This window comes from Pimephales promelas, chromosome 17, assembly GCF_988280905.1.
Source record: "Pimephales promelas chromosome 17, fPimPro1.hap1.1, whole genome shotgun sequence".
Classification (NCBI taxonomy): Eukaryota; Metazoa; Chordata; class Actinopteri; order Cypriniformes; family Leuciscidae; genus Pimephales; species Pimephales promelas.
The window spans coordinates 28,620,029-28,643,794 of NC_142785.1; the positions used below are offsets into that span (position 1 = coordinate 28,620,029).

Here is a 23,766-nt window from a genome sequence, read left to right on the forward strand (position 1 = left end):
GTAGACATAGCAACAATACAATAGCAACGATGATAAACCATATATTTTTATTTAAATGGCGCAAATTGCTAATATTAAATGGTGTGAAAATTTTAAGTATTTGTAGTACAAATATGTTCAATATAGTCTATATCAATATGTGAGATGAAGACATATCCATGTTTAAACAGCAGATGTCACTGTGAGTTTTGACTTGCTGGACTGGAAAGACCCTCTCGAGCCACCGTAGCCCTTTATATGACGGAATCACGCGGAAGTCCCGCCCCTTTTCCCCTCTCGCTCGCAGGACGTGTAAGTGTTAGCAGTTTAGCTCGGTCCAAATAATCCATTTAAATCTGCATCCATCCTTTAAAATTCACATTTATAGAATGTTTGGTGTGAAAGCATATGTATAAATGTGTCATTAAACGGAATATTTACTGGAAGTTGATTAGAAAAGTGTTGTAATAAAGTCTGTTTTGTTGCATTGCAGGGTCAAGCCACACCTGAAACAAAATGGTGAGAATGTGTTTGTATTTACATTAGTGTTGTTTTACTAATTGGCGAATTATTCTGTTTTGTCTGTTTGTGCTATTTGCTTAAAAATCATCTGCTAAAATAAACTTAAAAGTAGTTTTTAGGAGTAGCATCGTGGCAACGCAGAATACGGCTAGCTGCTAACGTTAATGCTAAAACCTGATTTTCGCGCTTGTGGATAATCTAGAAATGTCAGAAACATGTGTAAAGCTTAGACTGTTGAGAAACCATTATTCTGATATTAACATTGATATGATTGCAGCCATTATGCTTGTATGGTAATCTCTCAAATGTGCGTTTTTTTCCTCAACAGCCACGCAAAATTGAAGAAATCAAAGATTTCCTGCTTACAGCAAGAAGGAAGGATGCCAAGTGTAAGTTTATCCATTTCATAATCCAGTTATGATCTTTGAGGCGGCTTTTCATGTATTTTTGGTCTAGTACTGCATGTGTCAGGTGGTTTGAATGCTGTTTTGATGCGTTTTAAGTTTTCACAGAAGATAGTTTAATGTAATGTCTAACGTTACATTAAACTGGATACATCTGAAAACTCTTAATGCACGCTCCCCATCCGCTAGTTTGCCAAAAGTTGTATATCCACACTGAAACGTCTGAAAATGCTTAAGTCAACTTGCTCTGCATGTGTAAATCATTATAAAAGCTCATTAGATTATGCAGAGAGAGGAAATAGTTAACACAAAGTGCTTCTGGCAAAATTGTTTTATTATCAAAATATCCCAACACTCATTCCTGTGCCCATGTCTCCCTCCAAACTGTATGATCTAAAATGCAATTGTATTCATCTTTGCAGAAAAGTAATAAGATGATTCTACAAAGGAGCATTTATCCTTTGCACCACTGATAATCAGCAGGCACAACAATGCCGGTATAACCATAGATGTATATACATGCGATATGCGTCACATCACGACTATCTTATTTTTTCCACAATGCTTTTTTTTTTTTAGATATATCCACTTCAGAGAGCATTTTCATAGCTCTCTATTCATTGCTAAACATGGCGTCTCAGTGTGGATAGAAGGCCAAAACCGAGAGAAAGATGCATTTTTAAATAAAAACGTATTAGTGTGGTCAAGCCAAAAGACTACTGTATGCAAGTTGTCCAAACACTTGGGTCTGCCCTATGCCCTCTGTGCATTTACACGCTTGCTAGAATAATGATGGACCTAGTGCTGAGTTTTGCATCACTCAAGATTTCAGTTCCACCGGTTCACTAACACTTATAGCTGTCACACTCGAAGTAAGCTGATGTAAGTCACGTATTAAATAAGACAGACATCCAAAGTGTGCCTTCTTGGGTCTTCTGGGACCTATATTGACATGCAGTGGCTTAAGATTGATGGTCTAAAAGGACGTAATGTACAAAAAGGATTGAATTTCAGATGACTGAGTTTGTGACAAGTATTGTCTACTATTGCTTTTTAAATGTGTATATGCATATTTAGCTTCTGCATTGGATATTGAAAAATGTGTACTTATTGATGACTTCTCTATGTTCATGTTTTCAACAGCTGTCAAGATCAAGAAGAACAAAGACAATGTGAAGTTCAAGGTCCGCTGCAGCAGATACCTGTACACATTGGTCATTACAGACAAAGAGAAGGCTGAGAAGCTCAAGCAGTCCCTGCCACCAGGTCAGTCTTCAACACCCAATCAAACCACAGGGATGAAATGCAAATAAGATTATAACGCAACACACCAGTTAGTGTGTTTACGACAACAATATTCCAATATTAAGCTATTAGGACAATAGTCTGATTAAGAAACTAACATGTACACTGATTTCTGATTCTTCATCCGGCTAAAGTCATACTAACACAAATTGAATTAAGATGTGGAGTATTCCTATCTGTCGCATTATTAAAGTGTGTTAGACATGTACACACCTTAATCACACTACTAAAGTCGTGTTGGAGTTTTCACAGCTTTTTGCGACAGCACACATACACTGCAGTGGTCACCTTTTTGATGGCAAACGAGAGCATGGCTTCAGAATTAGTATCTGCCCTCATCTATTTGCACCTAAAGCATGACAAATATGGCATGGTGGCCTTTATTCGTTTTCGGGGATCTGTGTGATCGTTTTGACAATGGTGTCGTCTGTATGCAGACATCTCGAAAGAAAAACTACTTGGTTTTAAGCATATCGTTGGTGTTAAACGTACTCTTAGACTAAATGTTTGGCTGTAGAAATGCCATATGTGTTGGATAAAAAAGAACAATGAATCTTTAAATGTTTATAATTGAAACCAGGGTTGAGTCAGTGATGGTCACTACTCGCCTATTAACAACAGGGAATGTTAACATTTTCATGCATTATAGTTTAGATCTTAATTGGTTTATTTTGAATTTTTGTGAGATCCCTTACTTGATTTTAATCTTCAAATGCCAACTGACTGGAAACATCAGGTGTTTGTGAGAAGTGTGCAAGTTGTCCAAACACTTTGGGCTTCTTCTGTGCCCACTGTGCATTTACACGCTTGCTAGAATAATGATGGACCTAGTGCTGAGTTTCGCATTACTCTGAGATTTCAGTTCCACCGGTTCACTAACACTTATTGCCGACACACACCTTGACTTGGTCCCTTCACAAGCATTACTGTAAATGTGACCCCTCTCTTTTCTGGTTTCAGGTCTGGCTGTGAAGGAGCTGAAATAGATGTCTCTTGTACAAAATGTTGTAATAAAATTGGGAAAGAATTAAGTGGTTTGTGTTTCTCTGCTGTTCACAGTTTGGTCAGGGAATACTTGTCTTGCATTTTTACAAAAATATCCAAATAAATGCTGATATTTATTGTTTTTAACTTTGAATACAAATGTTACAGCACCATATCAAATGCTGAAAATTCAGCTTTGCCAGGAACAATTGTTATATTAAAATAGATATTACAATATTTAAAATAGAATTTCTCTCAACATTAGTTTTTACTGTCTTTTTGAAAAACATGAAATTTTTCTTTGAGCTCAAACTCATTAGCAAATAGAATTTACAAGCAATTACTGGGCCTTTTCTTCGAGTTCTTGAAACTACAAGTTGTTTAGAGAATTTACTGCTGATATTTCAACAAATTTTCTGTTTATTTTTAAAGACCCTAATAACAGGATTGATGTGTTAAAGATTACTTGCAAACATAATCAAAAGAGACCATTGTTTTTAAAGAATTAGCATAAGGCTAGTTTATTTATATACCACATTTCATACACTTGCTATTCAAAGTGCTTCACACAAAGAAATTAAAATAATCACAAAATGAAAGCAAGGGAAATTAAAACAAATGAAGAGACATGATACAGTTATTTAATGAATTAAAAGAGGCAGTAAGAAAACTTATCATATGGAAAAACACCGTTTTACTCGTAAGATTTTCCCCATGATTTATTTTGGCGAACAATTATAAAATACAATTTAAAAGGCGTACAATAATAAAATGATCTCACTATACAAGTAAATGGAGTAGTATGCTAACCATAATTTCTATATTTCCCCTTTGGAACGAAACGATGAGAAGAAAATGAAACTGAAAACAAATTGATTTAGGTACCGGTGTCTGCATTTACTTGATTTCCCCATTAGATGGCAGCATTGCGTAGGATATATATAAATTATTACATTCAGAATCTTTTTAAGTACATTTTATTCAAACAAGTAATTTAAAGCTAAACTCTAAAATAAATAATATCCACATTCTCTATTAAATCAAATTTTCAACACAATTAAAAAAAAAGTTCCGAAAGAAAGAAACTGCCTCTTTTCTTATTCAGGCGCGACCCCGAGTCCCATTCGTGCGCTCATTCAAGGCAAGCTCGCTCCCGAGTTATGAGCAGAGAATGAGCGCACGACACGCGCAGGAATGGCTGCGGCACGAGACCAGGATTTAATGAAATAATTCCTCGTTTCTCGTGAATTCTCATGGTCTGCGATTTGGGGGAAGTATTCGGAGATCTTCTTGTGTGTCCCTTTCGGTACTTTTGTTTCAGTACTCAGTCTCTCTACTTAATCAAGTCCACATCCATGGCTTTTGTTTGAGAAGACAAGACACCGGAGAGTAAACGGGGAAGAAACACCCTATTTGTCTACCGTCTCTATCCGGGAAAGTGATTTATTCGTCTCCTCGACTGCTGAAGGATGTCGTCTGCACGGGTTGATTATATCGCTCCTTGGTGGACTTACTGGCTTCATCAGTTTCCTCATGTGAACCTGAGGTTTCAGCCGCTGGATCACACATTTAAACCGCAAGAGGAGAACTACCAGCAGGTCAGACCGTCTATACCGTACAGTCAGGTTCATGCAAGATAAACTTTGTGCACCGCACTGTCACACTTAGTTTATCTTTGGGACTCCATGTCATACTTCAAAAATATTGCAACTTGATAATGATAACATGTTTCGGAAGCCATGTACACTCTTTACATTTGTTTTGTTTACTAAGATTTTTTTTTCCACAATGTGTTTTAATTGGAGTCAAATTTGAGGCCAGACACAAATGCTATTGGACAACATTTTGTGGTTCAACAGAGGAGCTTCAATTATATATATATATATCAGTATCAACGAGATGCTATTAATAGTTTACTTTTCGACTATTTTGGATTCGTTTTTATATTTTCAGCTTTAATTTTAAAGTTGTAGGGTCCCACTTTATATTAAGTGGCTTTAAGTACTATAATTACATTGAAATTAATAATTTGATACAATGGACTTATTGTATACGTATACATGTTTTTACATTGTACTTATATTTTAAAAATACCAGCATTTAATTACAGCTATATAATTACTTTATGTAATTACATTTGTAATTACACAGTTGACCCTCCCCTCACACCTTAACATACCCTGAAACCAACCCATACCACCACAATCTGTCCCTAACCTTACCCGTATTACACCTCAATAGCAGCAAAAGTGTTTTATAATACAACACATTCTCACCCCAAGGCGTCACCTTTGACCATGCTTCAATATTTGAAGTTTTAGGCGCCCTTTAGCGTCACAATAATACATTGTACTTATTGTTCAATGTAAGTACATAGTTCGTAAAGCCACTTAATATAAAGTGGGACCAGTTGTAGTAATTTCGTTGCATGTTTGTGTCCTTTTCATCTTACATCAAGTTAAACATGTTAATTTTATGTAGGCCCTATGTTTTAGTTAACAGTTCAGACTGATTTCATGCTCTGCATTTTCACTGTTTGGCCTTAGAGAGACTTCAAGTCCATTTATTTAAATAGGTTCATACTTTTATGAGAAAGATTATGAATAAGATTGCAACATTTTTCAGATGACTGCATTAGAGAGCCGTTATGCAATATGAATGAAATACAATGCATTTTCCCATGCATTAGTTCTCTGATTTGTCTGTTCCTCGACTCTTAACAGAAGTCATATTTCTGCCCTCGATAACTGGCTCTTTCTGAAAAATGCATTCTTTCTGGTGCAACATGGTTAAAACCACAGTAATAAATGTTTATCTGCTGTTTTGATTCAAATTGGGACATACTAAGTAAACTATATCTGCCTGACAATCACTGTCATAACCAAAACCTCATTTCACAGGCTGCATAACTGGATCGTATTTTGAACCAGATTCCTCCAATCAAGTCACTAAATCACCAATTTCTCACCCAGACTATACGTTGCTTGAATCTGTCCTGAACCTGTCTTTGTTATCGTGATGTGGTTCTTCCACTGACCTGCATCAACATCCAGTTGATTAGAGATGGAGTGAGAGGAATGTGACAGAGCATGGAGTGCTCATTTCTGTAGCTGTCTGTTTCTATTAAGGCACTAAAGGCAGATGGTGTAAATAGAGGCAGAACGAGACCAGATGCTACGGTGTGAAATCAGGCGCTCGCTCACGCTGGGTCTCGGAATCAACACCGGGGCGTTTTCAGATAGCCCGAGGGATCCTCCTTCATAACCCATTTTTCCCTAGTTTGTCAATCTAAATGCTCTGTTCCCGCTGACGCTGCTCTTTGAATCCTAATGTGGATTTTCAGCAGAACAGGAAACTGGGATCTCTTTCCTATATACTAGGGTTTTAGGATTGGCCTGGGAAACCATGCATATGAGCTCTCTGCAAAGTTAATAGATGGTTGTCGTGCTTTATATCTAATTGCAAATGTTGACAAAAGGCTCCCATTGGTCACAATTAATTTAATATATATTTTCTCCTTATTTGTCGCTGACCCAATTGAAAATATTTCCTCCATATTTAGACCCAATGAGCAGGCCCAGATGGAATCTGCAGACTTTTTTGTGTATATTCTGTACTGATTTTTTGGGGGAAATCTGTGGAATAAATGTAAATATGGTCCAATATAATAATAAACAGAGCTTTTTTGTGAGTGTGTGGGGGTTTGTTGATGCAGATCCCTTTTGGGTCTGTTTCTGTTAGTGCAGGACGGCGACTATAGACGTCAATTCTAGAAAGAACCAATCGTCAAGTTATGCCTGAGTGGATATGTGTTTGTACGTTAGATGGGTCAAAGGTCATCTGTCCATATGATTCATTTATTTCCTGCGGGGATGAATTGCTAACAGCTGTTTTTTTTTCCCTCCCCATCCCACACAGAGGATGCATCTGTTTGATTCACACCATAAAAGGGCTGTTTGTGCCCATACAATTATTTAAAGACACTTGTAGACATAGGCTATTTACTTGCTGTTTTTATGGTGATTACTGCAATCAAACTTTTGAATAAGAACCTAAAGGCTACATTTTTTGTTCTGGATTGTTGTCAAGTGGTTTTATGGCCCGAGTTGATATGTGATAGGCTATTCCTTAGACTTCTGATGACCTCTCCTCATCAAGCTGCACGGTTTGAGGTACCATTCATATCTGTACAAACTGTTCAAGACGAGTTAATTGCTTGTGTTTAATACTTAGGGTCAAGTTCAAATCAATGAGCGTTAATAACATTGATGCTTGCCTTAGCACACACTACTAAAAACGAGAAGAGAGAAGGGTTATTTTCAGATGCAGATGGATGAAATCTTTGCCTTAGTTCCCAGTCATCTGACCCTCAGGTGATCTAGCCTATTTCCTGATCTTTTTGTTGTTGCCGTTTTCTCTTTCATTTAGGCCTATGTGTTATTTAACGACAAAGTTGGAATGGTACGGAAATACATAACTTAAATATCTAGCTATCTCACATGCTGCATTTCATTCAACTTGGAATGTCAAACTTCCTGCTTGGAACAGCTTGATAGATAGAGCGGAAATCACTTGAAATCAGGCTATAAACTTAGACCAGAATTTTACAAGCAGACTTCAAGACTAAAATTTCATCTTTTAATATATTTTAATTATTTAATATTATGTATATTCTTTATTAGTATTCATAATCAGTTGTATTATCTTATGAAGTTTAAAATGCACGAGTTGGACTATAGATTGCATGGACACGTGTTTAAGGATTGTAAGGAGGGGAGCTGGGAGAGTTATATATTTTGCTTAGACGTATGTGTGCAATGTAACGTTCTCTGAGCAATGATGATACATTAAATGTGTACAATTGGCATGTTCTTTACAAGGACATGAATGTTTCAACTGATGAAAATGTATCACTAATGTATACACAGAGGAAAAGTAGATACCATGTGTAAGCATGAGGTATACATTCCACTTTAAACATAAGCAGCATGTTTTGCTACCTTACAAGGAAGTCACTTGGTGTATATAAGCTCAATCCTTAATGTACCACCTCAGAGAAACATGAAGGCATGATGAGGTGAGAGGAAGGAGAAATAGAGATAAGGGGGTGAGGGAGGAGAAAGTCAGAGAAACCATTTACAGCTGACATGATGGGGTGAGAGGATAGAGAAATGGAGAACCGAGAAATCTGGAATTAAGACCACCTCACCATAGCCTTATTCTATGCCTGTGTCTCTCTGTTTGATACATTGATAAAAAAAAATAATAAATAAGAGATCTCTTGGCAAAGTAACTGGTGTAGCTTTCGTGATTCAACTATAAAGGGGAAAAGCATGATTTTTAAATGATGGCCAGGGAGTTATATATTGTACGGCCAGACTCTTTCACATTGTCTGATCAGTTTGATTTATAAATCAGTTGTGGTTTGCAACTCTGCATAATCGGATCAGTTAAAAAAACAGGCATTTTTGTTAAAGTTGGAATTTCTGCACAAGGGTCTCCAAACAGAATTTTCGTTCTCCAAAAAGAACGGTTTCCTGAACACTGTCCCTTTTTTTCCATTGTTTGGACTGATAGTCCTCCTGTCTCAAACAGTGTGCAGTGATAATATGTCAGGTTGCATGGTGTAATGTTCAAATGAACGGTTGACTTAACTTAAAAATGTTAAGATAAAGAGTTTCTGCACTTTTTCAAGTAATAAACTTCATGCGTAATTGAAATAATTAAGTTGTGTGAACTTGACAATTCGACATATTTTTTTCTTTTATGTATGACGTTTATTTACTTAAGAATTTTAAGGCAATGGGTTTCCTCACTTTTTTTATGTTAAGTCAACTGATCACTTTTTACAGTGTGTTTTAATAGCATTACAGAACTACAGTGTTTGTCATTGCACACTTAAGATGTGATGGGAGATTTCGTTGTATAAAAATATACACTCTTCAGTAGGGATGCACCGATACCACTTTTTTGGAAAACGAGTACGAGTACGAGTACTTGCATTTCAGTACTCGCCGATACCGATACCGAGTACTTAATAAAAAAACAAAAAAAACATGATTTAAATATTTTTATATACGGGTTTTTAGGTCCTTGATTAAATTACTTGGGTAACACTTTATTTCAATAGTCCACTTTACTAACTATAAGTAACTTTTCAATTACATGTCAACTAACTGTCATTAGAGTATTAGTAGACTAGAGTATTAGTACGATCAGCTTAATATCTGATAACACTTTATTTGGTCCCCCAACAGACATTCAACTGACTATAAGTAACTTGGCGACTACAAGTAAACTTATTCTCCTAATCCAAAGCCATTCACTTTGAAATTGTTCCACACCAGTGATGCACGGGTTGATCCAAAATGAGCGGGTGCCTGCGCCGCGGTCACCCGCGGTTACCCGCAGTTACGGGTCATCCAAAAATATTTTTAATGATATTCGGGTCGCGGTCGGTCAGGTCGTTTGGAAAAAAATGCCAATTAAACCTTTGTATTTATATAGTACTAGATAGAATTTTCTATGAAATATAGGCCTATAGGCCGAATTTATTTATTGGCTGAATAACTGGCACGAAGATGACACACAAGCTCAGTCTAAAACAGTTCTCAGTTCTGTACTGGTGTGATCCGAGAACCGCTGTACCTCTGCGTTCGTTACTATACGCGGATGCGCAGTATCAGCAGTATCAACAACATGTCTCAGTTCAGTGAACTGTTAGAGTTACTGGAGTAAAATATAATTCGGGATATTGGTTTATTTCAACTCGGAGGGACTGTCAGGCATGTCTGAAAGTGAGTAACTGTAGTAACTTGTGGATCAGCACTGACGCAAGACGTGAACTGATGCGAATGATTCAGTTCGATTTAGCGTACTGGTTCGACCGGTTCATTAAAAAGAACCGATTCGTTCACGAACCGGCCATGTCTATGATCACTAGTCTGCAGAGAGATGGAGGCGGCAAGAGGAAAAGGTGAAGACTGGGGAGTGGAAGCTCCGCAAATACACAAATAGAAAGAGTAAGTGTGGGAGACATTTACCGAAATAATGAAAGATGATGACCAAAGTGCTGCCTTTGTTATATGTAGGCTACGTCTTCTTGCGATGCTGTGTTGTTACACGTTTATGGCCCAATGACGCTACGATGAGCATGTACTACTTTTAAAAAATATTTTCTTACTTTTTTTGCGGTCCGAGTAGCGGGCGGGTAGTTGAAAACGTTGGTAGTGTGCGGGTTGTTTATACATTGACCCGCGCATCACTGTTCCACACGGCTGACATGTCTCCCCATCTCCCCGCTCTGAGCTGCAGCCGGAGCCTGGGGGTGGGCACTCGGCGCCTGTGATTAACCCATTTCTCAGAACATGGTATCGGTCTCCGGTATCGGGGGACTTTTAACGAGTACGAGTACTTTAGAAAATGTGGTATCGAGGCCGATACCAGATACCGGTATCGGTATCGGTGCATCCCTACTCTTCAGCTTTAATGAAGAAATGTTTGCTCAAAGGCCAACATTGACTGAGTCATAACGTCTTATGGGAATAAAAAAAATGCCCTGTGATGTATTTTTCTTAGAGTAAATATATTTGTAATTTCCCCTGTGCTCATGTTAATCATTACTTTCATAAGGGCAGTCAATATTTCAGTGTAGAAATATTTGTATAGACCATTTGATTGGACAAAAACATGTCATGCCAGATGCCACATCATTATTTTCGTTCTGTTTTTCAATTTCAAGTCCTTCAGTTTAAAAATAAAGTGTTATGGGGCAATGTGAGGTACATGTACAGGTCATAATTTTTCTAAACAGTCAGTTCTATTCAGCTTGACACTCACATTTGCCCTTTTCCCAACAGTTCTGATGTTTAGCCAATATTTCTTGCTCAAGCCTTGACTTTGGTGTATTTTGTTTGCTGATAGTCCTTATTTCAGGTCTCCTCTTAGGCTCTGTTTTATCACTTCTGACCTGAACCATGGCACTTCACTTCAATTTTAGGTGTAAGATGAGAGAAAAGCCGTGCTCTTGATTTATCACCCGTCTTTTTTATTATTTTTCTTCCAGGTCTGGTTATGTCAGCAGCACCCTTTTAAGTATTTTCTGCAGTCGATTCTGGGTGGGCCAGGTTTTTTTTTTAAACCACAAAGCTAAAAAATCCCAAAAAGGATGTGATTGCTGTGACCACTTTATCCAAATCAGATAGATCAGGGATCCACAGTTTGCTTAGCTGGTGAAGAACAGAAATATTTAGTTTACGTTTGACATGTGGTGGTTAGTTAAGAGCTATGTGGTCTTTTGCAATGCAAGCAGTAAAACTAATGCCATGGCATCTTTTCTGTAATTGTACTGATGCACATAGTAGCTAGCAAGAGAATATTTCCAGCAAATATTGTTAGATTAATGATTGTGGTGTGGCCAAGTTAAAGATGAAAGAGAAAAGATGATTGTCAGCTTTTGGAATTTGGGTCAGAAATGTTAGTAAGGACCCAGGGGTCTCGGTGAATAGTGTTATTGCACACATAATGGAGTGTATTTTCTCTAAGCCTACTCATAGTCAACATACTGTTACGTAAGTCTCTTATTGAGATGTATGGCTGGTTGTGAAACACTTAATTTTAAAGTTAGGTATTAATTTTCATTACTACACTGAGCATTTTAATGCCAGTGCATTGAAGCGTGCATGTATTGCATGACATTTTCATTTCCCAAACAGCTCAGAGGCAGGCGGTTTCATCCGTTTTGTAATCCTTACATCAGTTTCATTAGTCTTGCTATCCATCACCTATAGTTTATGTTATCTCCCGTCAGGTCTTTATGGCATTTCGGATGGAGCATTGTCTTAAGATTTGAAAGAAGTTAGTATACATTTTAGCAAATTAAATGAATCCATTGCCAACCTTTAAATATTTCTCAATTCGTTTAATTGAATGGTAAATGGTAAAATGGTAAATGGGGTTAAAAATAACACCAGTAATATTTTCAAATTTTACTACAAATTTTACTACAAATTTTACTAACTGGTAGAAATTTGCCAAACGGTAAAGACTTTGAACTATCTCTATCATGGTTATGCTCTCACGTGACATTGCCATGCTGTGGCATTGTGAAAGCATATTCTTTGCATGCATTTAAGCATTGCTGTTCAAAAACAAAACCATTGTATAACCATATTTCTGTATGCAAGCGCTGTCTGAGAGCGTACTGAGTTCTTTTTGTCGTCTTATTGGCTTGAACGGTCAAATATTCTACACATAGCCTACTTTTGCGTCAAAATACCCATCTTTTCAAGTATCCTCATAAACAGTCATTTATGTCTTAAGTGAATGTAAACAGTTGAGAAAGAAAGTGCATGTGTATCAGTGTATTAGATCAGTGCATTTTATTTTAAAGTGACAGCAGCCTAATCTACGTACTTTTAAATTAATGTTAATCAAACAACAAAAGACAATTTATTTTACACAGTAAAGACTATGTATGTTTTTTGTACATTTAATTAAACTACTTAATACAATTTATGAATTGGTACTGTAGGTTCGATTTAATTCGTGTCTTCCTTCTAGTTTTGTCCTATTGCTTGTAATTAGTATTTGTTCTCGTTTAATCACTGAATGCTTACTTGTCTTCAGCAAGCTTTACTTCGGCTATTGTTTTTTTTTCTTCCTGATATTGAAATTGGTGACCAAGAATTATGACATTTTAATGAAAACAAAATTGCTCATACCATGTTTTGTGATATTGTTATCGTGATACAAAGTTACTCATATCGTTAAATATTATTTTGGTCCTATCACCCAGCCCTAAATACAAATTAAAAAATGTTTTAAATATTTTAAAATGTATTTTGTTCTTGTAATGGCAAATGCTGAATTTTCATCATCAATAAAGTCTTCAGTGTCACATGATCTTTTTAGATTGATTTTTCAAAATCAATCTTTCTAACCTCAAAATGTTGAACATTGGTGTATGTAACAGTATTCTGCAGTGCCCTTATCATCTTTCTTTCTTCCTCTCTTGCTGTTTCTTTATTCGCCCAAAGCCCATGACCTGCTCCGCTCAGATAATGATGTCCCAGCTGTGAGGCTGAGGAGGTTCATCCGAGCGCACTGTGTTGGAAAAGCCCCCCGAGGTTGCCCCCCAAACCCCCTACTCCCTTTCAAAAGCAGTGTAGGAAAGATGAGGACAGAATCGAGAGAGGTTGACTGCTCCGTTGTGGACCTTCCTAAAAGCTTGCCTCTGCTTTACTGTAAAACCCTAGTCATCCAGGCCCCTCATGGCCTTGCCTTGACAACACTGGAATCTTCTCAAATATGCTGGTATATTGCTCACTGAAACTATTTGCTGTTTTTCTTTCACTCAGATCTTGGGAATCACCTGGAGATTACATTAGCCTACATATTTCTTCTTTCATTGATAGTTAACCCAAAAATGAAGATTCTCTCAGTAAAATTACTCGCCTTCATGCTGTTCCAACCCCATAAGACTTTCGTTCATCCTCAAAACACAAATTAAGATATTTTTGATGAAATCTGAGAACTTGATCACTCCTCCATAGGCTTCTAAGGGATCAAAACTTGCCGGCCCAGAAAAGTTATTAAAGACATCGTTAATATAGTCCAAGTGAAAACAGTGACTCAATCTTCAGTTTAGCAAGCGACCAGAATACTCTGTGTGCAAAAAAACAAACAAAAATAACGACTTTATTCAACTATTCATTTCCTTCTCTGTGAGCCTCGAGCGAATTCACGTAGTGCACGAAAGTCTTACGGGGTTGGAAACACATGAGGGTGAGTAATTGACAAAAAATTTGTTTTTGGGTGAACTATCCCTTTAATTGCTTGTTTAATGGTTGTAATACATAATACGCTGACTTTCCATGAGGCATATTACTCAATTTGATAATTCAAAATATGTAATTCTGTACACCATAGAGCATAAAATTGTAAAATTGTGAAATTTATGAATATGTTGATGTGTCGCTCTTCAACGAGTCTAGTTCTCTCCCAGCTCCCAACAGATGGGCGTCAGTGTGCTCCACACAGCTGTTCTCCACCTGCTGTGACCATAGCTGAAGTTTGGCTCAGAACTTCCACAGAAAGCACATCCCACTGCTTAGCTCTACAAAATATGGATTAATCCCAATTTGAATACATTTTGCACTGGCAATGACAAATACTCAGCCCGTTCTCATCCCAAGGCTTCATATACGGATGCTTTTTGGCACCCTTTAGCGTCAATATGAGATGCAGATACATATGGGGCAGAAGGCGCCTCCTAGTGGTCTAACCCTAACACTACCGCAGACCTAAACCTACCCATAACCGAACCGTGTTATATTGACGCTAAAGGGTGCCATGTACGTTGGATTTAGATGGAATTTCAAAAGCATCACAGGGCTCCAGACTGCGACCAAATGGTCGCATTTTGCGACCAAAAATTGAGAGTGTGCGACTGAATTTTACATCCAGTCGCACATGTGCGACCAGTAAATTTGCCACACGTTAAACGCATGGTAAAGCGTGGAAGAGGCGCGTCAATGAATCCGTGACAAGAATAGCGCGCGTAAACGTTTGTGGGAAGGAGACGGAAACAAATATCACAAACTGATGTGCGTCTGAGCAATCAGCGATCTATCGACTCTTTAGTCGTTACCTAGCAACGAATGCAAACAAAATGAAAGTGGAACGAAAATACGCCACTCATGTATGATTAGGACCGTGGAGCTGCAGCAGCGATCCGAACCAATAGGCAAAATAAAGCCCCGAACTTGCCAGTCGCGGGCCGATCTCGCTCACACAACACTGTTACTAGGAGAGCCAGTGAAGAAATCCATTGAATTCGCCTCAGAATTAATAACATCAACACCACGAGATCCAGTGAGAAACACTCCGATTCGGCGCAGAGTTCTGTTATAAACCATATCAGATCAAAGCGCTGACGTGGAAACCAGGAAAAACACTTATAGAAGGCTTTCAGTCCACAAATCAGCCTAACAGAACCATGAATTTAGGCAAGTTAACTCTTACCATAAATATGATAATGTGTAAGTAGCCTACTACACATCCTTTCCCAGCACTTCAATAATATCATATATAAATGTTTTATTTTTTTTGTATTTTTGTGATTACCATACCAACACATTTTTTGTTCATCCTTTAAAGATTGTCCTTAAACGAAAAATTTTAAGATGTTGGAAAACTCTTATTTAAACACTTAAAATAATAATATTAATACCATTGTAAACAGTAGGATGATTATTGGCTATTTTCACTCCATATACATATTTTCACTACTTTTATTAATTAATATTAAGACATTATAAATGATAAAAACTAAAGTTAATTTCATCTACACCCTAAATTAACCTTAGTGATTTATTGTTAGCCCCAGTGCTACCAGATTTTATTTTATTTTTTTTTTATAGAATTGTGAGTTCTCATTTGAGGTGATGCTGCCCTCAACTTTGGGTCTGGAGCCCTGTGAAGTTAAAATAAAACAGCATATCATAATGTTAAGTCTATTTATTATTAAAGAATTTGTCAGTATTACAGTTATTTTGTGGGAAATTTGAATAATTGCATTGCAAGCTTATTTAAGGTGTGCCCCTAATTTTTTTGCTTGCGCTCCTAAAATTTTCAGTCAGGGGCAACAGCGCTCCTAGTAAAAAAATTTAGTCTGGAGCCCTGCATCACTATATGACGCAATACTACTTGAACTTGAAATACTACACAAGACAAGTATAAGACATTTCTTTAATATACCATAATTTAATATTTAATATAATTAACATCTCGATACTTCATTAAAGAAATGTCTCAAACTTGTGGCTGTGTTTTATTGTGATACCGAAAAGCTTCTAGAACCTTAATAATGGGTTCTGCCGAACGCTTCATATATTTAATATACATTTAATTTGAATTAATTTTTTGAACAGTTTGGAGGCTTGGCAACCTCTAGCACTGTCAGTGTGAATGCGGCTTGAGTGTTTTTCATAACTTGTCACAAGAAATTACAGGTGATGAGATATCTCGGATTCTCTTTCTGGAGAGTTGCGAAGCCACATCCACTGGGGAATAAAAAAAATGCTCCACATGACAGCAAAAATAAATAAAAAATCTGAGTTTTGAGAGAAGACAGACAGTTTACGTTTTTGAAAGATCTCGCTCACCAAGGCTGCATTTATTTGATCAAACATACCGTAAAACAGTAATATTGTGAAATATTATTACAATTTAAAACAACTGTTTTCCATTTCAATATATTTAAAAATGTTATTTATTCCAGTGATGGTAAGACTGCTTTTTTTTAGCATCATAATTACTCCAGTCTTCAGTGGCACATGGTCCTTACAAAATTATTCTAATATGCTGATTTGTTGCTCAAAAAAAGTTTTTATTTATTGATCTCTTGCAAGTTTGCACACTTTGAAAAATCCACTGGAAATAGTACACGATCTGGCCATCATTCACATACTATTCTTAACGTGCTATGAGTTGAGACACACTAATGCTAATCTTTCATTAATCTTTCATTTCAGCCTGTGTTTCCTATAGTTAGTGTGCATGGTCACTGATGCTAGTATAGATACAGGATACTGGTTTATTACAAATCTCAAGTCTCCTAAACCTGTTGGGCTCCTCACTCTTTATCAGAGAATCAACAAATATTTGAACATGTTACGTTTACATTCTTACGTATACCTGGAAATTGTTGGCCACGTTCCCTAAACCTGACCCTGGGAACAGTCATCCATTTCCTCTATGTGAAAATATTCTGTCTATTCTGCTTAAAGGTCTCAATCTCCAGTATTATTTGACTCTTGTCTTGTTTGCTTCAATATATCTCCCCTCTGGCAGCAAACTATTTGAATCTGCCCTGTTTGTTCCTCTAAGGTTAAAGGCTTTGTCTGTGGAAGCTCATTTACGTCCAGTTTCACAGCCTGCCTGTTCATGGAGACGGTGTGATTGGCATTTGAAAAGAGTGTTTTATCCAGGCTTGTAGCCAGCTATGCTCAGGTTGAGCTGTATGTCAGTGACCCAGAGGAAAAATGGGTCTATGAATGTAGAGGACACTCTATGCAAACAAGCTAAAGAACATGACGGAGCACTTTACCGAATCACTGAACTGGAATAACCCAAGTCTGTTAGTGTGGAAAGGTATGAAAAGTATTTGTACATGAAAACAACTTCTTGTGCTTGAGAACTGGTGTGGTTGATGTTGATGTGCCTAAATAATTTTGAAATTGGATCCATCTCCGTTTCCAAGTAGGCAAAAAAGCCTAATGCATTTCAGATTTTGACGGTATAGCATTTGAGATAGAGAAAACTGCTGTTTGTTTGTATTATGTTTCAGGTTTGATAACTTTTATAAGCAAATGCAGAATTATGTAATTAGTTAAATTTGGGATCTGTCAGATTTTGTTGAAAGAAATACTTTCATTAAGTAAGGATTCATTAAATTGATAAAAAAAGGACAGTGGTCAGCATATGCACACATTAAGGGTCAGCTGCTATACAGTCTTGTGAGAAAGGATGCTGAATGTGCATACATACGAGAAAGGATGCTGAATGTGCATATATGACACTGTCATCACATTCTGAATAAGCTGTGTTTCAGCAGTCATTTCCTTAAGGTTTCAATTAAACTTTATTATCGAACAGGAGATGCTGAGCACTTCATTCCTGGAGAAAGACAGCAGTGTTTTTGACCGAGGGTCGGTGGGTGGTTGTGAGTGAGGATTTGAAATTGCATTCACATGGGCTGCGTTGTGTCCTTTGTTCTCTTTGGTGGAGATTCCACGCCACTTTATTCCCATAATCCTCTGTTTGAACTCCTTTTATCCCTCCCTTATGTCCTTCCCATTTTTTTCTTTCACACTATATTCTCAACCCTCCTTCCCAGCTCCCTCCTTTTGCGTTTCCCCATCTCTTTACTGTCCTTTCTTCTTCCCCCATCGTTTTCCCCATTTTCTCCCGTCCCGTCCTTCTCTATATATGCTATTATATGCAGAAACATATAACAACGTTATGGAAGATCTGTCAGCAACATTTCCCTTATTTACATTCAAAGTACAAGCACAGAAAATCATGCCGCTATCTGAGGGGACTCAACATGAAATGCCACTCGAAACCCATTTTTTTCCATAATCTGAGTATGTTTCTATTTCTGAGTGAAATATGTTCAGTAAAATAAAAAATAAAACGTTGTCCGGACTTGATTTCATCATATAAAGTTGAGCTGGTTAAAAAGTAAAAGGTTATTCGGTTTTTACAATGCACCCGTTATGAATATTTTACAGTAAGGATTTTTTTGTTTTGTTTTGAGAAAGTAAGTCAGTGAAATGTTGTTTTCCAAATCATGTTGTTTTTAAAGTGCCCATATTGTGCTTTTTCAGATGTTACATTTTATGTAATATTGCTATTTGTGAATGCAAACGATCAGCAAAAATTCGGAGTTCTAAGTGCACGATAAATGGAGTTATCCATTAATGTCTCCCAAAATAAAGATCCAATTCTGAACAGTTTGAAACAGTTTGAGATCGGGAAGTTCGGTCTGGACTTGATCCTTTGTGGAGCAACTATGCACGGTTTGGACCTATCAAATTGTCAGGGTGGGCTTCTTTATACGATGATTGACAGATAATTGTAATCATGGCTGCCGCTGGAGAATTGAGATGTGTAGACTCCGCCATCGTGTCTGTTATAGAAGATATCAACTACGCAGTCATTTTAAATTAGTTTTCATTTGTTGATTGGAAAGATGAATGTAGAACATATACTTACTACTTTTGCTCTGATTAGTTGTAGGTCTATCCAATTGAGTGCAGAGGCATTTTCTGTCCTGGTTCGTTTGAAACGCATGCCTTAATCACAGCCCAATCTGACTAGAATCTGAGTATGACGACGTCAGCCTAGCTGCTTTGTATATTGTAAGAAAATTAAGGTGTGTTTGACCTTGGATGTATGTGAGCCGTTTTCACAGTCAGGGAATTTTAAAATCATGAAAATTCACAGACATATTTATATATTTTTAATCAGCCCTAAAATATTGGCTAGAAAGTGAGTGCAATCTTAAACATTACTTTATCCAGTTATCACAAATGAATAGAAGTGCCATGGAAATTCATTAGTGAAAAGGTGTGGGGAATCCTCTGGACATTTGTAAGTATCAGGGGCGGCTAATTGAAAACCAGCTCTGTCTTGTTGTGTCCCGTCTGTTTGTGTGCTTGAATGACAAGGGAGGGTGGAAATGACTTGGTGAAGAAGTGTGGGAGTGTGTAAATAATTCCTCTTAGCCTCTATTTCCATAGAGGATAATGCAGGTGTTCCATTATTCATGTCTGCCTGGCATTAATGCACACTCTTTGTGTGTGCGTAGTACATTGTATTTGTTTGACTATTATAATTACACACTCACTTTTGTGCTAGTGTGTATGTTTGTGACACAGAAAACATTGGTAAGGCTAGATAAGGCTGCAACACAGTGTGTTGTTTATGCATTTTCCAAATGTATTCTGTAGCGATTCATTGTGTTCATAATAATGGCTCTGAACCTTTATTGCATGATTTATCTTCCTTCTCTGTCTGTCTCTCTCTCTTGCGCAAACACATGCAATATTTTTCTCTCCTCTTCTTATCCTTCTTGTTTACACTCTCTGTGTAATTCTGTGGGCTTCGGTTCTCCATTTCTTTACCTGTGTATCTTGTGTTGGGCATATACTATGTGTTGTAGATCAAAGGTATGTCACGGATATATATAACGGGAAGGAGACATGTCTTACAGTATCTTACTGCTCTATGCTAGATATATTGTCTTGGCAATAGTGGCAGGACTGCTTTATTTAAACAGGCATTAATGTGAAAATATAAAGCAGGACGTCACGTATCAGTAAATCATTTTTTAAAATATTTGTTTTTATTGTATTGATTCTTACCTTATGTGAAGCTATTTTTGCACGATGTCAGACATAATCATTTGTTATGACTAATTATCTAATTATCTTTTGGGTCTGCATCCATTGAGCTTCAAATAACAGTATTTAATTCACTGTTATATACATGTATCTCTTATGCTCACCGGGGCTGTATTTATTTGATCTAAAGTAAAAAAATACATTAATATAAAAATATAAAAAAATAATAATATAATATAATATATTATATAAATATAATATTAAAGAGCAGTATTTTTGTGAAATATTATTAGAGTTTGAATGGATTTGTAATATACTAGATTAATGTATTCATAAAATGGCAACGGTGAATTTTCAGCCGTCATTACTCCAGTCTTTGGTGGCACGATTCTATGGTTAATTATATATCAATATCTAAAATGTAATATACTTTATCTGAACTATTTAAACATATTGTTTTTGAAATGTTGCCATGATATACGATTTTGCTTCTACCACCCATCATTAATCCCTGTCAGACAAAACAAGTTTCTCTTAATTCACGAAGATCACAGGATTTAGTCTGGGTAATTCCAGTCATGTAGTCACATGCTGCTTCATTAAAATAGTCTATGATAATTCCTCTTTTCACTTTGTCCCAGGACTTAACAAGGGCAGAGAGGACCTGGAAGTTGCCATGGTGATGTTTATTTATGTAGTTTTTTTTTCCTGTCTCTGCCCAAAAGCAGTAAACATAAGGCCAGTCTTTCTCCCCTTGTTTCCACACCAACTGCTGATACACATGCGCACACACGCATCGGCGCACACACACACACTCAAATCCCCACTCTTCAGTGAAAATGAAAACACACACTCGTTCCCTAAAATGTGCCCCATCCCCTCCCACAAGACCCCCCTGTGGCAGTCTGTGTTCATCCTCCCCCCATTTCCTCATCACAGCACCTTCATCAACCCCTATTTACCCTTCACAAAGGCCTGATGGGGAATTCACCATCCTCAAAGGTGGAGGAGGGGTTTACACAGACTCATCTTTTTCAGACAATGTGGCTGAAATGAGACACTGTGGGGTTCATCACGCATTTTGATTAAATATCTGACATTTAATAGATACAAGATGCTTATGAATAGTGGTCTACTACAGTACTAGTCGAAATGTGTTTGTTTTACGCTCTTATGCTCCATTTATTTGATCAAAAATAATTTGTTTGATATTGTTATAATGTAAAAAACTTTTTTTCAAATATAATAATTCCTAGCAAAGCTGAATTTTCAGCTTCCTTTTCTTCAGTCTTCAGTGGCACATGATCCTTCAGAAAAGAAAAAAAACGCTTTTGTTTGAAATAGGATTTTTTTTTTCTGTAACAATGTATAAGTCTTTACTGTCATAATTATATAATGTTATATACACAGTATATAAAACGTACTGACCCTAAACTTTTGAATGGTAGTGTGTATTGTCCAACTCATCAATAAAATAAATTGTGAATATAGAACAAAATAATTTTAGTTTCATTTCTGAAAATTTTCTAGGTCTCATTTTCTAATTCATAATTGTTAATTTAGCGGTATGCGTGTTTTGATGGCAACACTATTACACTCTTAACGTCTCAAGTAATTGGTGTAGTTTGAGTAATCAATAGACATTGTATGTCTTTTGTTTATTTTCACATTATTCTTGTATTATTAAAACATTATAAATAGTCAATGTTATTATTAAACAGAAAAATATATATATTTTTTTTCGGGTCAGGCTGCAGTCAGGTGGCACAAGTCGCGGCTCTCAGACAAATCAAAGTTTACAAATTGTAATTAAAAGTTTTATGAAGATGTAAACTCTTTTTACAAGTCGCAATGTTGTAGTTATGAAAATTTAGACATGGGGTGAATTCACCTTTATGATCATTATGAGTTTTTCAATGGCTAATGCTAATAGAGTTCTGGGTGGTACGGGTCAAGATGGATAAAGTTGCCCATTGATAGACTGTTGGTTGAACCATTAGTTATAATATTAACAGTCCTTATATAATCTCAAATGAAATTATATTGTATAACCCAATTCTCTGATTTCTAGTTGGGTAGATTGGTTGACCCATTAGTCTTAGCATTAATAGATGGGAGTGAAGCAGATGGCTTAGGATGTCCCACCACCCAGAGGATGAAAGAGACAGTGTTGAATGTAACCGAAAGAGACAGACAATGCAAGAAACAGGGATGGTGATGCAGCAAATATAGACTCTGGGGCTGCTTGCTATAGCTGTCCTACTTTCTCCATCCCCTTCAGAGCCAAGAGGAGGATGGGATACGACATGGTGTGTGTGTATATGAGTGTGCCTTTTGTTGAATATTTGTACTGCCCCATCAGTTGTCATATTTATCCCCAGTCACTGCTTAAAATCTATAGATTCCTGCATGTCTGGGTGAATGTTTTCAACCAAGTTAAGACCAATTTCAGTGTAAAAAATGAGATAATGCTCCTTTAACGATGGTGTGTACTAAGTATTGGCGGAGCGACATGCTACCTTGTGCCCCTATTAAAGGCTGTGGGACTAAAATAGCTCTGGATTTATCAACTGGAACTTGTGTGTTGCAACCAGTAAAGACCTCTGCGTTGTCAGTGCAATGCGTTGCCTTTGTTTGGAAAACATCTCAGGAGGTCGTGACTTCTTTCAACATTAGACATTACACATTAATGAGAAACTTGCATTAGCAGACAAGGTCACGGGTAGTACACATGGGAACTTTAAATATAGCAAAATGTAATGCCTGTATCTGAGATGTTTGGAGTGTATGTAAATATTGTATTAGGATTCTATTTATTATTAATGCTTTTAAAGGTCCATATTCTGCAACTCTCTTTGTATTGTTACAGAGCATTGTTTTCATTGTTTACTCATTCTCCCTGAAATTCTACATTTATTGGCAGTTTCTTTCATTTTTTACCCTCTGTTATTCCTAAAACACTGTGTTCGTGGTCATCCAGTTTGAACTGTTGATTACAAGCTCCGAGGTTTTTCAGTGTATCCATCGAGGCGTTCTACATTTACGATACTTTACAGCCTTGAGCCATGATGCTCTAAATCCTTAAACCGCAAGTAACTCACTCCCGTTAAACGTTTACTCTTTGAATTCTTGCACTCAAGAATGCAAGTCAACACCATTATGACTAAAAGTTTTCAAAGTGCTTTACAGAAAATAATTCAAATAATCACAAAATAATAAAACTGTTCTAAAAGAAATTAAGAGATATATGATACTATTAAAAAAATGAATTAAAATTAAAGTAAAAAGCTGGCAAAACATCTGGCAAAACACTGGTTTAACTCCCAGTCCCAACTGCATTCATAACCAATATTACTTGCGTAATCTGACTTATTTCACAGAGAAATAATTAGGAATAAGGAAACCATGTTGGACAGGGTTCGATTTTTGTCCATTAGGCGTTGATTGGATCGTGAAAAAAAAAAATGCATAAATTGTACACAGACAAAAAAAAAACATGCATCAGGACATCAATTTGGATTTCATGTTGACTTAAACTGAATATGCATTTGTATTTATGTACGGTTGGTCAATTCACCTTTGGCTAAGCCACGCCCTAGAATGTAGATTGACCAATCACAGCGCAGCCAAGAACAAGCTCCCACACAGGTCCGACACTTTTT

The 23,766-nt window shown here is 36.8% G+C and overlaps 2 protein-coding genes across 6 annotated transcripts in view; both read left to right on the forward strand.

Moving 5' to 3' along the window:
* Window positions 1-240: 240 nt before the first annotated feature.
* Window positions 241-3,241, forward strand: rpl38 (ribosomal protein L38). Its single transcript, XM_039665285.2, has 5 exons — window positions 241-291; window positions 473-498; window positions 830-890; window positions 2,049-2,171; window positions 3,171-3,241. The coding sequence occupies exons 2-5, from the start codon at window positions 496-498 to the stop codon at window positions 3,194-3,196; spliced, it is 213 nt and encodes a 70-aa protein (XP_039521219.1). The 5' UTR covers window positions 241-291; window positions 473-495; the 3' UTR covers window positions 3,197-3,241.
* A 1,090-nt stretch (window positions 3,242-4,331) lies between these two features.
* ttyh2 (tweety family member 2) overlaps window positions 4,332-23,766 on the forward strand; it is a 54,267-nt gene continuing 34,832 nt past the window's right edge. For 3 of the 5 annotated variants that reach the window (XM_039665290.2, XM_039665288.2, XM_039665291.2), the window contains exon 1: window positions 4,333-4,792. In XM_039665290.2, the coding sequence (XP_039521224.2) occupies window positions 4,664-4,792 (129 nt within the window). In that variant the 5' untranslated portion in view covers window positions 4,333-4,663. Of the gene's footprint in view, window positions 4,793-23,766 lie in introns of all 5 variants that reach the window. The other 2 variants (XM_039665287.2, XM_039665289.2) reach the window with 1 other exon arrangement.